The following is a 17,929-nucleotide window of genomic DNA, read 5'->3' on the forward strand; positions in this document are numbered from 1 at the left end:
TCCTCCTGGTAATCTGATAGAGCAGAGCCATCAGAGGACTGAGGATCAGCGGACTCAGCCCTGGGCCTTTTGTCTAGAGGGGGTTGAGAGCCCCTGTCCGGAAGAGGCTGGGATCCCCTGATTAAGGAAATAAAATCCTCAGCCAAACTTAGTATCTGTGAACCTGTAGTGGATCCCTGAGAAATAGTCTTGGGAGGCAGAGTTTTTTGTTGCTTAGCAGCTTTAGCCCTAGTGAATGCTTTAATGGACATGGATGCAGAGGGCCTGGCTGCTCCACGTGCTGGGGTAGTCTTGTCTAAGGGAATGGTGTCGGTAGTTTCCTGAACACCGGTTTCCGAGGGTAAATCCATAACCAACTCAGAAGAAGCCTCCGGGGCCGAGGCTGTCGGTTGTACCGTTTCCAAGGTCGGAAGTATCAAGGACTCGGTTTCAGCCGAGACACTCGAGGTAGGCCTAGGCGTGGTTTCAGCCGAAACCACGGTCCGCGTGTGTCGGTGCTTGTCCTTCCGTTTTTTGGTTAAATGAGAAGTCGGAGTCTCCGATGGCATTTTTATAAGAGAAACTAGCCCCAAAAAATTCCTTCTGCAAACTCCGACCGACACCTAAGAGTGCGTCGATTAAAGGAGGCACAGGCAGTACAGGCCAAGACGTCGTGGTCTGGGCCTAGGCAAGGGAGGCAGTAGGAATGGAAATCCTTACGAGGTATTTGTTTCCCACAAGTCAAGCAATTATTAACTTTAAGCGTTTGATCTGACATCGGCTGAGGCAAGAAAGAGTCCCCAACGGGGTACTTAGCTTTTTGAAGTCTTCGGTAGCTGAATTTACAGGAGCTGGCCGACCGGCACTTGTGAACTGCTTCTGCATCGGGCACCACGCTGCAAGAAAGACTGAGGAAGATGGCGTCGGCTGACGCCAGACTTTGGAATCCGGCCGACCGAAGGGCTGCCTGAGGCAGGACAACCCATATGCAAGGACTGCAGATGCATCCTTGAAGGACATCTGAATACCCTATTTTTGTCTATACATGTATCACCATTTAAATTCCATGTTAATACTGATGGCTGCTTTATCAGTATTTACATTCCATGTTAAAACTGATAAAGCAAACATTCTGACAAAAAGCTATCAATCCGACATCATATATGACAGGATTTTTTTTAATATACAGTTCCACCTTACCATTTACATACACACATTAGTGCCTTGCAGGTGATCTTGCTTTTTCTCATTTCTCTTTGAACCCACATCGCATTTTCCCATATTTTTTACTTCAAATAAAACCCCTCAAGAAGTAATAAAAATATATATCTTCAAATCCTCATTCTCTTTTAACTGATAGAAAACAAACTATAATACACATTCAAATAAAGAACGACATCACTCAAATAAAACCAGATGCTCCAAAATTGTGGTATGCCCCTTCAACAGGTCAGATCACACTCCTTTGGACACGGAAAGATGTTAGTATGTCACCCAGCAAGAGACATATTCCTTTATCAGAATCTGCAATGGGCTCAGCAGCAGATAAGGAAAGCCCACAAGGAAGTGAAGGGGGGGGTCCACTTTAGGGCTAGGCGATTGAAGTCTCATACCAGAAGGTGATCAGTGAGCAAATGATAGCTCTGAAACCACTATCAAGCAGTCCACATACAAATATACATTTTCAGGCATCCGAACAGCATTGTATGAATCATGGTAGCCATCAGTCCTAGAGGACACAACAGTCTATACAACTGGAAACTACACAGTGATGTTACCCATTCTACCAAATCCATGACATCTCTGAACCTCCACCAAGGACAGAAACATCCAACATTGCAGACTGTCCTGCTCTGTGTCTAACAAAACCTTCCTCTGTGTGGAAGTCAGTGAGAACTTCTCCCATTTTATGATGACCTTTTTCAAGACTATAGCCATAGTTTCATAGGTAGGTACTAGGCTACTGGCCCTAGGGCCTATATAAGCCTAACCAAATAGGTCCTCTGGCTTTCGCCACCCAAGAAAATTATTTTTCTGTGCCCCTGTCGATTAGAGTACCAGAGGTGATCCCCGGGGTGAATTCCTATTTCCCATCCAATCATCACGATTTTTTATTGAAGAGTGCTAATGAGGAGCTTTGCTTGATACAGATAGGTAGTTTGTTCCAGAGTATGGGAAGTCTCTGGGACAGGAATCTATCCCTCCAGCATATTCTGTTTATTGTGGTGACAAGGTTTAGCTCCCTAGAGCATGTAGCTCGGAGGGATTGGGATTTCTTTAAGTAGAGCATGTCCAACAGCTCTGGGTTTGATGTTAGGCAGAGATCGCCTCTGAGTAAGCAATATGCGACGGAGTAAAGCTGGAGTTTTTTGAGATGGTCTGCGTAGGGCATTTGTTTCAGGCAGGTATCTTCTTTGTGAGGCATTTCTGCGGCCTTTCCAGTTGTTGCAGATGTCTTGTGAGGTACATACCAAAAGGGGCACTGTATTCTATAATGGGTCTAATGAGTGGCGAGTAGAGGCGAACAATGGCCTCTTTTTTCCTGGATGAGAAACCTTTTGTGATGAGGTGTGCCATGTAGAAGGATTTCCTGACTACTGTGGCGATGTGATTATCAAAGAAGAGACTACTGTCCACCTGTGTCCCAAGGTCTCTTATCACACTTTCGGTGTTAAGTAGACTACCACCTATGTGGTAGCTCATGGGTATAGAGTTTTTACCAAAGGGGATGACAATGCACTTTTTGGCACTGAGCTGGAGGCCATGGCTTTGACACCAGGCATCTGTCTCAGTGAGGCCCTTTTGTAGGATGTCCACATCGTTAGGAGTTTCTATTATGGTTCCTAGTTTGCAGCCATCTGCGAACTTCATTAGCTAAAGACCTTCTGTGTTAGCCTGTACTTCGGAAAAGTAGATACCAAACAGGAGAGGAGCCAGGACTGAACCCTGTGGTACTCCACTTGGATTTGGAGTCTGCTACTTTCACAGTGTGGGTTCTGTCAGTGAGCCAGTTGGCAACTCATCTTGTGATATAGGGATTTATACCTAGTTTAGTGAGTTTATCTATAATTCCAGAGTGGAGGATGGTGTAAAAAGATCTAGATAGGCTGTGTGAACTACCTTACCTTTGTCTATGGTTTTGGTGACTGCTTCAAAGAAGTCCATCACATTTAGGAGACATGATCTGCCTTTTACAAACCCGAACTGGGTAGGGTCATGAGTTTGGAGATTACCAATGTCTTTGTTTATAAGTTCCATGATGATAGGTTCCATGGCCTTGCAGTCCAGGCTCTTTAGGCTAAAGGGGTGGTAGTTCCCGTGGTCTGTGGTGGCTCCCCCTTTGTGGAGTGGGATAACTGTCACTGTGGGCCATTCAGTGCGCACAAAGCCTGAGGTGAGGCTATGATTGAACATGGTACATAGGTGGGGTGCCAGTTTATTCTGTAGTTCATGTAGAAGGCAGCCTCGGATGTTGTCAGGTTCCATAGATGCTGTGTTCTTGGATTTGGAGTGTGTGTTTATTTACCTGTGCAGCCGTGACTACAGGAACTTTACATTCTACCCGTATAGAGATAGGCCCTTTAGGGGGTGAGAGAGGGGTAAAATTAGCACTGAACCTATCTGCCAGGATGTTGGCAATATCAGTTGGTTCTGTATATTAAGTGCCATTGTGCTGTAACTCAGAGCAGATCTGAGTGCTGCCATTGAGATTCTTGAAATAGCTATAGAGTGCTTTGTGGTTGTCTTTAGAATCAGTGGCGATTTTGTTTTCGTAACTAGCTCTGGAAATCATGGGATTTTCCTCTTTTTTGCAACAGTTCTTTCTTCTGTTGTAGAGTTTGTTTATGGCAGGGGACCACCAGATTGGCTCCCTTTTTTGGGGGATAGCATCTTGGTTCTGTTTGGGATAGCACGATCCATGCACTCCTGTAAGTGCTTATAAAGTGCATCTGTGTAGGATTCAGCAGTCATACCTCTATTGTCCGTCTTCATGGGTGTCGTGAAGTTTGCCACTTCTGTCTTAAGAAGCGTGAAGTTGGCTTTGGAGAAATTTTTTTACAGTGGTTTCCCTAACTGGGGGTGGGGGTGGGATGTGGATGTCTAGGGTGATTAGCTTGTGGTCGGATCTGACCAATGAGGAATTGACCTCTGGTGTGGAACACCGGTTGCCCATGTTGATAATGACCAGGTCTAGAATATTGCTGCCCCTGGTGCGGGGTGTGGATAAGTTGATCCAAGGCGTTGGAGTTTATGAATTCCAGAAAACATTGAGCAAAAGAGTTGGTACATGAGTAGTTTTCCCAGTTAATGGTGGGGTAGTTGAAATCGCCCATTATGAGGGTGTTGGGTTGTATCCTAATATTTTCTAGTGTATCAAGAAATGAGGATTGGGGAATCCTGGGGCATGGTGGGGGATCTGTAGCAAGTTACAATTTGGATTGCGGTCTTGCCCAGAGTTAGTTGCACTTGGATAATCTCGTATACATTATGCTGAGCAACTAGCCTGGAGGTGTGGAGATCCTTAATGAATACGGACACGCCTCTGCCTTTAGTGTTTCGGTCCGGGTTAGGTGACCGAAAGGTGTGGTATGAATTATAGCCTGGTAATGCAGGGGTGCTCTCTGGAGCCTTGAACCAGGTCTCTGTCACTGCACAGATGTCGATGTTCTCCATTTTATGGACTGCCTCGAGTGAATGCATTTTGAGGTTTACACTTCTAGCATTGAGAAGCATTACCCTCAGATTTTGCTTGCTTGTACCTGTTACGGTGGTAAATTTGTCATTTGAAGCTTGCCTAAAAAAGGCACTATAGGGAAAGCAAGAGCCTTAGCCAGTATCCGAATCCCAAGGGAGACAGGTGCAGGCCAACTCTGGCAAAGCATCGTGGTCTGTTGATCATGTCATCCCAGGCAGACAGATATGGGATCCCCTTAGAATGACACCAGAAGCTTAGCCAATTGTTGAAGTCAATCATTTTGTCCTTGTATTGTGGTATCATTCTGAGTGATGGCAATATGCTACTCAGGGCTAGGGTCATACCTGCCTGGGCTACAAGATCAGACATCTCCTCCATGACTCTTTGAAGTAGTCCGGGGAGGTATGTCTCAGGTCATTCACACCAACATGGACAATGACAGTCACATTTGTACTTGCTGTGGAGTGACCTGAGTGCGTGCATTATGTGTCGGATCCTGGCACCCGACAGGCAGCTGACAGTAACTTTTTCCTTGTTTAGCCTGATGGAACAGCAGTGTGCCTGACTGTAGAGTCACCTATGACTACAGTGTTGGGTATGTTGTTATGCCTTATGGGCTGTGGCTGAGTGGCACACTGAGTTTGTGGGCTGTGTGTCATTTGGGTTGTGTTGGGGGGTGGAGGTTGCTTGCGTTTCTGCTTTGGAGGTCTCTGTTGCTTGAGCAGATTTTTACGGAGAGCCTCCGTGAATGTAGGTGTGTGTTTTGTGTTTCTATGGTGTAGGTTTTGAGGGACTATGTGATGAGTGTGATGTGGTGCAAGTGTTTACCTTCTCCTCTTGACTGTCTAGTCCAGTCTTTGGTGAAGAGAGCTTTGCTTCCAGTTTGGCTATATAAGTGCATCTCTCACAGGTTGTAGTGCTGGGTTGTAGGAGGAGAGGGTTGTCTGTGTATATGAGGCAACTGTTGCATTGCCCCAAGATGCCCAGATTCATCAGGTAGACAGGAGATAACACCGGGAGCTTACCCTTAGACATGCTTGGATAGGTGCTTATTTATTAAGTACTAAAAACTGTTCTGCTATAGTAGTTTGTAGCTTATTTAGTGCTTACAACGAGTTCTGAACAAGTGCTGAGCTCAAAGAAACAGATTTGAGTGCTAAAACTAAAAAACTGGCTAGTTTTAAGGGAAAATTTAAAGACCAAACTTTAATGACGCCGGGAATAGTTTAACCCTAGCTAAGCGGTGATGCATAAAGTGTATTTTTTTATATATAACAGTAGCAAATGAGTAAACTGATTTAAATTAACCAATTAACCAATAAAAAGCTAAAAACTGAGCTCCGTTCTCGATTAACCAATTAACCAGTAAAAAAGCTCAAAACTGAGTCCTGCTCCAGCAGTCTTCAATCAGACATGTTCTAACTGCACACTCCTGCCACTAAGGTGCAGGGGATCCTTCTCCAAAAACACATGGTCTGGGTTAGTGCTCAAGTTATACAACCAAAGCTAGATTCAGCAGGTCTGAATTTAGTCTATGCTACAGCAAACACAGCGTACCAATTTCAGAAAGAAACAGTTCAAATAAGCAGGCACAATAAGCCAAAGGAACACCCACTAAAGAGACATTTCACAGGTGACTCTGGGTGGATTTACTAGGAGGTGGCTGCTCGGAGAAAGGAATACAAAGAAATTATTTTCTGACAAGGCTTCTACCACTGCAGCCAACAGGGCACAGACTGGATGTTGAAAGAAAGGTTGAATGGTAATCTGTACTGCACGTGATGCCCATACTTTACCTGTGGCAACTTGAAATGTTGTAGAACAAGTTAGGCTTCACCAGTTTTGTTAAATGAAGAAATAAGTCAAAATTACAAAAAAGACAAAAAAATGCATTTTAGCAGGAGGGCAAGCTCTGCCCCATATTCCCAGACCACAAACCAGGACAGCTGCAAAACCCCACTACACTGCACTTAAGCCGATTGCAATGAAAGTCAATGTGGTTTTGCCCATCTACATTGAAGGAAATTTGAGAGAAAAAAGCTACATGATAAAAATTTAAGTGCAGGACAACCAATTCCCAATAGAATTGAACCAGATTAACCTGTTATGCAAACCCAAAATACTAATGTTTAAAAAGGAATCCATTACATCTGACATCATCATACTTGTAGCCTACAGGAGCAAATGAATGAGCTCTTGTAGAAAGACCTTCTTTCTGAAACTGGGTTTACCAAATGTGCTACTTAAAGTCAATCAGCTCCAAAACGGGATGAAAAACATTCCTCCTTTTTGCCCAAATCGAAGCAGGAGTAGGACACTTGACCCCACTTGTAAAAATAAGACAGAATGTACAGCTCCTTTCAGTAGCAGTGCATGGGCCTGTCCAACAAGACAGACAGAGCTGCTGGCTAATCTCTTTCAGGGGAAGGAAAGGGGAGCTCTGGCACAGAGGTGAGACTGACTATCTACAACTTGCTGAGTCCTTCCACCAAGCTTCCCTTCTGGGGTGATAAAGAGGAGTCTTCATCTTTTAAAGTTGACTAGGCGTTAAAAGAGGTGAAGAGAAGGAAAACGTAAAAGCCCCCACAATAAAAATAGTCAGTTTCCCCTTCAGGATTTCCTCGATGAGATCCTGACTAACTTGAAAGAAGTGCAAATCTGTCTTCAAAAAGGCATCCAATATGTTATTCATCTTTAAAGGAGTACACTCTGAGCCAAACCATCTTGCACGTGTCAAAGCCTAAGCCTGCACCTTAGTAAAAACAAAGTGGTAGCTTACTATGAAAGCGGCTGACACAGCCTTTGTAAGGTCCTCCTTTAACACAAATTCCAGAAAGTTCTCAGCCTTTTTCATCATCTCACCCAACAAACGGTAAAGAAACTTGGACAGACAAGAGACAGTTCACAGACTGTTACTAGACTAATGACCTGGGAGGCCTTTCCAAGCCTCGCCAAGTTTTCTTGAAAGAATAATGATGTCCTGTATCCAAACAGGACATTGAGGGCCAAGCATTTATAAGCTATCACCTTCTAGAAGGGACATGGGTGCCACGCCTGATGTAAATATTTTTATTCCCCATCCACTGGTCTAGGCTGCACTTAAACTGGGTATTAGACAAACTCAGCTTCACATGGATCAGAAGACTGTTCCATAGGAGGGGCGGTCTCTGGGACCAATATCAGTCTCTTCAGCACATTTTGCTTAAGTCACAGACAAAATTCAGGTCCTTAGACCTTGTATTTCTGGTACTGATGGACTTACAAATATGCAAATGTAGAAGTGAGGGGTTTGTGGATGCCTTGCAAGCCAGGCATAGATCACCCCCCTTAGCAATGTACAGACTAATTAGAGGGATAGAACTTTAAAGCATTCTGCATAAGGCAGGTTTATTATGCCTTGTACTCAACTTGTAAGGAACCTCTGAGGTCGTTCTAGTTTCTACGTAAACTTTCTTCGCAATGTACTATACGACTGGTCTGATAAGGGCAAAGTACAGTGAAATAATGACCTCTTTGGACCTAGATGCCATGCCCTTACTTATAAGCTGTGCAACACAAAAGGATTTCCTCACCACCTATGAACTATGGCCACATGGTGGTTGAAGGTAAGGCTACTGTCCATGTGCGTACCCAGATCCCTGACCACTGGGTTGACTCTTAAGGGGTGCATTATCAACATGGTAATTAGCTTGGAAGTTTGACCTCTCAAAGGGAACAGTTATGCATTTCTCAGCATTAAGTTTAAGACAATGGCATTGGCACCATTTGTTAGTCAGAGATACATCTTCTTGAAGAATGCTAGTGTCTGCAAGGGAGTCGACCATAACCCCCAGCCTGCAATCATCTGCAAACTAAGTCAGCTATAAACCTTCAGCATTTGCTTCCATTTGAAAGAAACAGATGCCAAAAAGGAGCTGACCCAGTACCAAGTCCTGAGGTGTCTGCTATTGACTGTCCTCTTGGTGAAGGTGGCCTCACCTGTTTTGACCTCCTTGGTTCTATCAGTGAGCCGGTTCACTATCCAGTGAGTGATAAAATGGTTTATACCTAAATTAGTAAACTTGTCTATAACTCCTGAGTGGGGTGATGTATCAAAAGCCTGGTTGAGGTAGGCTGTGTGCAGAGTCTTATCTTCATCCAATGTTCTTATAATGCGCTCAAGAAATTCCACCATATTTAATAGGCATGACATTTCTTTAACAAAGCCAAACTGTGATGGATCCTGTATTTGCAGGTTACCTACGTCCTCATTTATTGTGTAGTTTGATTCTTTCCATGGCCTTACATTGGAGGTGGATAAGACTTATAGGCTTGAAGTTACCTGAATCACTGGTTGGACCTCTTTCGTGCAGAGGAATGACTCTAGCTATCTTCCATTTCCATGGGCACAAAATCACTTTTCAGCTGGAGCCCGACAGGTTAAGTGGACCAGAGATGTCACATTTCGTGCTTTTCATTAAACATCACATCGATGCAATGTCTTTGGCCTTCGAAAGTGCATTGATGACTTGTTCCCTAGTAACTGCCGGGGGGACTGTGGTATGCAGTATTTCCTCTGGACTATCGGGGAGCAGTTGGGATGAGAAACATGAGCTGAACCTGTCAGCTAAAAGGTTAGTAATAGCCTCTGGGTCAGTGTGGGTGATGCCATTTACAACAACTTCTGTGCATAGTTGTGCATTTCCCCTGAGGTTAACAGACATAGCTGGAGAAAGCTTTGTGGTTGTCCTTTGCCTGATAAGCTATTTTTATTTTAAATTTAGCCTTTGAAGTATTAATTAATCCTCTTAGGTGCCTGTCTAGATTGATCAGGGGGGTCTTGGTATAATATTGCTTTGTTCCTCCTACACTTGTCCAAGATTTTTCTTTTTTGTTGTATAACAGATTGATACTGTGACTTTCCACCAGGGTGGCTTGTCTTTTGAGTTTGTATACAGCTATCAATATGGCTGCACACAGATTCTGTAAATAGCTCAGCATATGCTATGGTGATTATTGGGTTTGGGGGTGCTTGGAATTTAGCCAAGGTGTCACCTAGAAGAGAGAGAGGTTAGCCTTGAAATACTTCCTAAAGGTTTTTGTTTTGCTGGATCCTTGGATTTAATTTTTATTTCAAGCAATGCTGCCTTATGGTCAAATCTGGCAAGTGAAGACATTCCATTGGGTGAGGTACACTGAAGATTTACCCACTGCTGCCTTTATTTAATCTCTTGGGCTTTACCTTCGTGATTAAACCACACCAACCATGGGTAAATCTTCAATATACCACACACACTTGTCAGTTATTGCTACAATAAACCCACCAAGGTTGGTCCCCAATAAATTAAAAGGTTCTGATGATACATATATGATTACAATGCTCCATTCTTCTTTTTTTTTTTTTTTTGGACTATAAAGCTTACTTTTTTTGGTTCTTTTGTTCCCAAGTCCCTCTGTGGCTTTGGAACCATGACTGAATACAATAATGGATCCAGGCGTGTGTGTGCTTTTACACGCATGCTGTCTCCAGCCACAAGGGAAGTGCCAATGTTGTCCTTTGTCCTACTGTTAAACCAAATGGTATCCAAATGGCAGCAGAAACACATGCACAGACACCAACACAGCCAGCTTCTCTCTTCAACAGAATGCCTGAGTCACTGTCAGGCACCAACTCATACCTCTCCCTGGCCCTTCATCCAGTGCGCAGGTCACCAGTCAAACCCAGGTCAGCTGGAGAACAGTAAAGATTTCATCCATGAGATACAATAGTTAAAGATCCATCTTTCTCTGCCACAAAGTCAGCTTTGCAATGTCATATTTCTAAAACAAAATAATGCTTGTTAAAGCTGTACAAAACCTATAATGTACCTAAACACTGCATAATACGGTATTAAACGAAACAATAACTTTTCTGTACTGTATTATAACTGTAAAAAAGTTGTTTTTTTTTCTTTGGGCTAAGGTGTTTGCTGAAAAAGGGTCCCTGGGACTAGTCTACCTACTTAGTTAAATTTAAAATGAAATATAAAAATCTGTGCCCTTCACATACCTTCCACATATTTATCCATGGTGTTCAATATTGCATTTAAAAGATCTGTTTGTTTGTCAGGGCCTAGAATCAAGGAATCCAAGGCTTGGTCCTCCAATATTGTCAGAAGCATACAGATACCTGAAGAAAAAAAATAAAAAATACATGGCTGCCTGAAATTAATCAAAACACTTCACTAATGCAAGCTTTTCCACAGTGTTTACACATACATCAGCTGTACAAAAATATCATGCGTTTTCAAGTCACAAAGTGAAATTTCTTCACACTGGTCCAACCCAAAGACAGGCACACACATGTACATTACTACTCCTTCAGTCTCCTACCTACACATGCTTTGACAATTCTTCCAAACTGCAATGTCCCTACGTTGGGCCAGTAATCAAGGAGCCTGAATACTCACCACTGACAATGGAACGGGAAGTGCACTTGGAATACAAATGGATACACTCAGTATTTTCAGATGCTGACCTCTCCTCATCAAATGCAATTTCCCTTAAGAGAACACAGGGAACACACTCAAGTCCAGGGTCTGAATCTCTCTGTTGCTCTCCAGGTCCTGAATAAGACTCCTCACCGGTACAGCTGTAGGGTTAGGGCCACAGCTGAGTGCCCAAGCCAAGACTTCCAGCACCTTCTCTGTAAGCCCATGCTTTGTGCCCCTGCTCCAAGAGGCTGACACACACACACACACACACACACACACTGAGATATGATGTTTTGCGTGCGCACACACACACACACACACACACACACACACACACACACACACACACACACACACACCCTTGGGAAAGGCTGGCACAGATTTACCTACTGTGTCCCCGTTCTCCCCAGAGTATAAAGGTAGTTATCACTGCCATTAGACACTCCACAATCAACTACTCTAAGGCCCTTAACAAAGAGTGTCTAATTATACTGTGTAATATTAATACCAATACAAATGGTAGTAGTTGACCAAGACAGCTAGGCCTTCTGGAGTGGCCCACACAGTGTGACCAACAAAAAAAATAAGCACTCTCAAAGGATAAATACTTTCTACAATGACCAGCCACAATAAAAGTTTAAATATATTTAACAATAATAAAAGAAAAAGAAAATATTAAATATATATTTACAGTAGACCACAGAGTTCAAGTCACAGGGATTATTGAAAATAACACTGATGGACAGGCTCATATAAATAAAGAAAAACAATCTCCACAGTAAGTTTCACTATACTCCTGACTACATCGAAGATAATTACTATTCGCAAGTATCTTACTTGATAGAACTATTCACAATGAAATACATGAGCAGTCTTTCTAGTCAAGTTCCCCAAAACAGAATATTCACTACTCAGAGATTACTCCCTGTAAAATATAACATCCAAGATGGCTTGCAGAATGACCTCATCAGGTCACCCAACTATATTCTCACAGTATCCCTCTCTGAAGCTGAGACAGAAATTTAGCACAGACAGCTACTATACACATCTAAATGTTTATGGCAGTGCCTGGGGCTTCCTCTCTTTTTACTGAGCTAATGAACAAAAGCTTCTTCCAGACCCAGTGTCTCTGGTCCTATTCAGCACTATGGGATGCAATTTTAATGGTTTAAAAGCTCATTTACATTTCCCTTATTTTTCTTAAAGTAAGCTAGCTGGTTAACCTCTGCCATCCCATTAGCCTCTATTAAAACATATACATTTAATTCCGTTACAATAATACATGCACATTTCTTTTCATTCCAGCAGGGTGCTCTGTTGATAAATTTTAGCACAAGCAAACCTCATAAATACATTTTCAGCACAAGCATCTGTACAAATCAGTTTGTTATACAAATGACATATAATTATTTACAAAAGTCCAGCTAGCTGTGCTGGAACAAGTCATACATCCACTGGCCTACTTCTGGTATGGCTGGCAATACCTCCTATCGTCACACACATCATTATGGCTTCCTGCGAACCCCTGTGCCATTTTCCACTGTATTTGCCGCAGTATTTGTTGCATCACTATGGCTTTTTTACTGTGTCATTTAACTCTACATTTTCAGCCTTCAGACAAAACAGTAGGTACAATCAGTGTTTCCAGTTGCAATATTCAAATCATGCTGTCAATAAAATAAAAAAGTCTTAAAGCCAAGCACAAACTACAAAACCATATATTTTACCTGAGGCATGTCACAAATGACCAGCTTCAAATCTGCAAGAAAGTGCAATGTGAAGCTACAATTCTAATTTTGAACAATTGGAGCTATAAAAGAAACTATTTCAAGCATAACATTAAAAGGCTTTTCAGATAAATTTGAAAGTGCTGGTCATAAGGAGAATCAAACAAAATCACAGAAATAGACCACCACTGCAGAGATATATAAAGTGATCAGAGAGACAAGATCACAAGAAAATATTTTACCTCCTTGATCTGATCTCATGGAAGAACATTGGAGTTAAAAGAAAGACTGGCTAGAAACATGTCAGCACAGCAGGCCCCACCAGGCCAGTCTGAGATATAACAAATTAGAAAAATAAAAAAACACAGACTGATATAAGGACATGACTACTATACAGGACATCAGTAACACTTGGTTCTAGCTATTCTTCAAGCTCTTCGGGATAATTCTTGCAGAAGTCATACCTTTCTAAACTGTTTTCCACTGTCGTCATTTTAATCAGGTTTCCTTCTTTTACAGATAACACCAAATAGGATGTGCCTCAATAAAGCTTTTGCAACATTCATCAAAGGTCATTTAACCAGGGAATCTTCATTTTACAGAATAAGGTACAGAATTCTCAAATGGTATGAATCTATTCCTGGAAGACTGCTGCATGTTATAAAATCAGATAAACACAGCATTAAATATGCACTAGTGTAAAGTTGGACAGAATCAGTTATGAAATGATGTAAGACTTTAACAAATCTCTTGTTTTCATTGGAAAAAAGTCTTGAAAAAAATGTGATATAGGTTCAAATGGAGATGAGAAGAAGCAACTGCATAAGACATCAGCCTGCCAAACATCACTATGTACTTGTAAGCCAGAAGTTGGAAATAAGCTCCACTATCAGAATAAGACACATTTTTCCGAAAACATTTCTAAAATCAATTTTAAAAATGTAGTAAGACAGCGTATGCCTGACCTGGACTAATGGGAGTAGGTAACAAACAATTATGGCTAAGGAGATAAGCCTAAGCTCAGGAGATAAAAATTAAAAGACAAAATAGTTCAGTTTAAAAAGAACATATTGGTCAGTAAAAATGTTCACAGATTAGGGTCATTAGTCATGTACAGAAGGTAAAAGAGCAGGTTTGAAGGTATAACAGGTAGTTAGGTAGCTAAAGATGAAGGAAAAAAGGAAAAAAAAGAACAGAAAGAAAAAGTTGGGATAATTATATAATTTGTATAAGTATTATAACAGCCAGTGAATTAGTAGGTGGGTTTTCATCTGTTTTGAAAAGGTGACATGAGGGTTAGAGGTCAGTTCTGTGTGGGAAGTATTTTTATTTAAACCAATAGTGTTTGCAGTGCAAATAGGGATGGATTCACCTATGAGATTTCAAAGTAGTAACTAGTAGTTGGTTGGCTGATCTGAGATGAGATTTTTATAAGGTGTGTGATTTTTATTTAGTAGTATGGTATATTGGAATGGGTAAAAGAATATTTAAAAGTGAAAGATGTTGTAGAGTATTAGGTTCGGGATCGAGCAGTTAGGTTGAGTTTCAAAAAGTTAAGACAGTGGTGAGTTTGGTTTATATATCCATCAAATGCCAGCAATAGAAGTTACACATTTTAAGTAGTAAAACAAGTACATTACATTACATTTAATAATACGCCAGTAAAATACCAAAGTAGGCAGGAAATTACTAGTGCTAAAACTTCAATAAATCCCAACGCCAGTAAAGCGTGATATGGGAGATAGGGGAGACCTAGCTTCCAGGGGGAGGGGGGCCAGAATGTCGCAGCACATAGAGTCAGGGTTGCCTAGGGATGGTGGAGGTCAGGGCCAAACAAAGGGTAAAAAAAAAGAGGCAAGACAAGAAAGCCTGGATCGAGGGAAGGCAGAAGTTAGGTGTTATAGGTGGGAGCAAGATATACTTAAAGGTGCTGATGGTCCCGCTTTTACAACAATACACATTCAAAACAACTGTCACATGTAATACATGGAACCAATAGCTTTCTTTTGTAATGGCTACTCTTTCCATATTATCATGGAATGTAAGTGGCCTTCCATGTATAAACAAAAAGTAAAGTGTATTCGTAAAAGCAGAAAAAGGAGGCACCAGACCACAGCTATAAATAACATAAAACACTTTTAATTCAAAAACAGATATCAGGTGAGTGCTTTCATGGACTAAGCCACTTCATCAGACAATGTAATGAAAAAACCTTTCAAGTTTTATACCCAACAGTTCAATTAATTATGCTAATGCCTAGCCCTTCCCCTTCTGACAAAGTCATACTGCATTCAGCATAAATTCTTCTCCAGTTAAAATTCAGACATAAAATTATTTTCTGAAAATCAATTAACAATCAGAACTCAACATTAAAAACAAGAAGTTATGTATTCACCATAACGTTTGATGTATGTAGTCCATCTCACCTCACATTCTTACCCATGGGCTTGGAGCCGAATATCGGCTCCGACTCGGCCTATTTACTAGCTCAAAAGTCTCTGATTGGCTGGGCTAAGAGGGTATCCCATAGTACACTGCTTCGCATCCCCAGATCTAGTTTGCTGCGAACAACTCAGTTATTGCATACATAACACATATCCATACAAACAAATTAATCAAAGGGACCCTGCATGATAAAATTTTACCTCCAAATCCTCCAGGCAGGGAGGAAGGCGGGAGAGTAAGTAAGAATGTGAGGCTAGATGGACTACATACATCGAACATTATGGTGAGTACATAACTTTTTGATGTTATGTAGTCCTATCTCGCCTACATTCTTACCCATGGGACAGCGTCCCTAGCACCTACAACCTGGGAGGCTCATAGGAAAATACTCCTGAGAACTGTGGAGCCAAGTGAAGATCTGCCCCTGAAAACCACGTCCAATTTGTAATGAGAGACAAAAGTGTGAGGAGAAGCCCAAGTGGCCGCAGCACATATATCATCCATCGACAATCTAGCTTGATAGGCTGTGGATATGGAGACAGCTCTTGTGGAGTGGGCTTTAGGTGGAAAGGGCAAAGTTTTACATGCTGTGTGATAAATGAAGGAAATAAAGCTGGCTATCCATCTAGAGAGTGTGACCGTGGATACCGGAGAAGCAAGCCGGTTTTCGGAAAAGGAGACAAAGTTGGTCAGATTTCTGAATCTCTTTTGTCCGATGGAGACAGAAGCATAACTGTCTATGTACATCTAGTTGGTGGAATCTGAATTCTGCCTTGTTGGAAAAATTGGGGAAGAAAACTGGCAGCTCAACAGATTGATTTATATTAGACAGGGAAGCCACTTTGGGAAGGAATGACGGGTTTGGTCTAAGGGAGACTCTATCTTTATGGAAGATCAAATATGGGGGGTCTGATGGAAAGGGCTTGGATTTCGGAGACCCGCCTCGCTGAAGTGATAGCTATTAAAAAGGCTGTTTCCATGTTAGACACTTTAACTTGCAGGTAGCTGCAGGCTCAAAGGGTGGAAGAGTGAGGGCTTGAAGAACAAAACTGAGGTCCCAGGGCATAACAGGTTGTGATACTGGGGGATGAAGCAATAGGGTACCTTTAAGGAATACTTTACATAGTCTGTGTGCCATAAGGCTAGGTTCATTGGCCACGTGTTTGATATAGCCGCCAGTTGAACTTTGATGGTGGCTGAAGCAGACCCCTGATAGAACAATATAGACAAATTCCAAAACGGAATCAATTGGAGCCGTGTAGGGATCAATGCCTCTGGAATAAGCCCAAATAAAGAATCTTTTCCATTTGCTAAAGTAGATTTTTCTAGTGGATGGTTTATGAGAGGACGATAAAATATGGAGTACATCTGGCGAAAAATTATGACATCTGACTAAGGATGGAAGTGGAGTAGCCAGGCTGTCAGCCGGAGTTTCCTCAGAGAGGGGTGGAACTGTCCCGACATGTGTGTCAGTAAGTCTGGAAGGGGTTCCAGAATCCAAGGAGTATCCACAAGGTAGGGTTGAAGGAAGGGGAACCACACTTGACGAGGCCAGTGTGGGGCAATCAGAATTATCCTGCTTCCCAAGGATTGCGCTTTCTGAATCACCCTTGAGAGAAGGGGAAACAGAGGGAAAGCATAAAGCAGACCGGAGGGCCAATTGTGAGCTAGAGCGTCCCTGGGTGATTCCCCCGGTGGGGGGATCAGCAAGAAGTAGTTGCTGCATTTTGCATTGAGAGGGCTGGCAAAAAGGTCGCAACAAGGTTGACCCCATCTGCTGAAGATTCGCTCTGCCACCAGGTGATTCAGGGACCACTCATAGGGCATAAGAATCGCCCAGCTTAGCTTGTCCGCTATCACATTGGTCTTCCCCAGGATGTGCGTTGCTACTAGAAACCGTTGGGAAGCTATTGCCCAATGCCACACGCGCATGGCCTCCCTGCATAGTGGATAAGATCGGGTTCCTCCTTGCCTGTTGAGATACCACACTACTGACATGTTGTCTGAGTGTATCGCAATAATCCCTAGAGGGAGGACTTCTTGAAGTGCCTGCAACGCAAGAAGCACCGCTCTCATCTCCAGGACGTTTATGTGCAAATGTATCTCGTGCTCCTGCCACGTGCCTTGGACCATCCTGCCGAGATAATGCCCCCCACCACTCTATCTGGGAGGTGTCTGTGGTCACTGTGGCCACAGGGACGGGTGGAACAAAGGGTTTTCCTACATTCATTGGAGAGACCACTGGACAAAGAGAAGCCATTGAAGAATTCTCAAGTGTAATCTCGCTAACGGGACCAACATGATAGTAGCTGCCATGGTCCCTAGGAGTTGAAGAATCAGTCTTGCCTTCGCATGTCTCAGAGGCATCAGCATGAGAATTTGTTGTTGCAACCCTGTGATTCTTTCTTGTGGTAGGAATGCTCGCATTTGAATGGTATCCAGCTCTTCTCCTATAAAGGTGACACGCTGTAAGGGCAACAAGGCAGATTTTTTCCAGTTTATCTTAATGCCCAATTGGTGACACAGACTGATGGTAGTGTCCCTGGTCTGAATTAGTAGATGCCTGGTGGGGGCGGTGAGGAGCCAGTCGTCCAGGTACGGGAACACCTGGAATCCTTGACGTCTCAAGT

The 17,929-nt window shown here is 42.6% G+C and overlaps 1 protein-coding gene across 6 annotated transcripts in view; it reads right to left on the reverse strand.

The window, feature by feature from the left end:
• SETX (senataxin) overlaps positions 1-17,929 on the reverse strand; it is a 2,451,437-nt gene that overhangs the window by 1,769,190 nt on the left and 664,318 nt on the right. For all 6 annotated transcript variants that reach the window (XM_044058409.1, XM_044058411.1, XM_044058407.1 and 3 more), the window contains one exon: positions 10,704-10,823. In XM_044058409.1, coding sequence (XP_043914344.1) covers positions 10,704-10,823 — 120 coding nt within the window. The remainder of the gene's footprint in view (positions 1-10,703; positions 10,824-17,929) is intronic.

Source organism: Protopterus annectens, chromosome 16.part0 (assembly GCF_019279795.1).
Source record: "Protopterus annectens isolate FY-2018-M chromosome 16.part0, PAN1.0, whole genome shotgun sequence".
Classification (NCBI taxonomy): Eukaryota; Metazoa; Chordata; order Ceratodontiformes; family Protopteridae; genus Protopterus; species Protopterus annectens.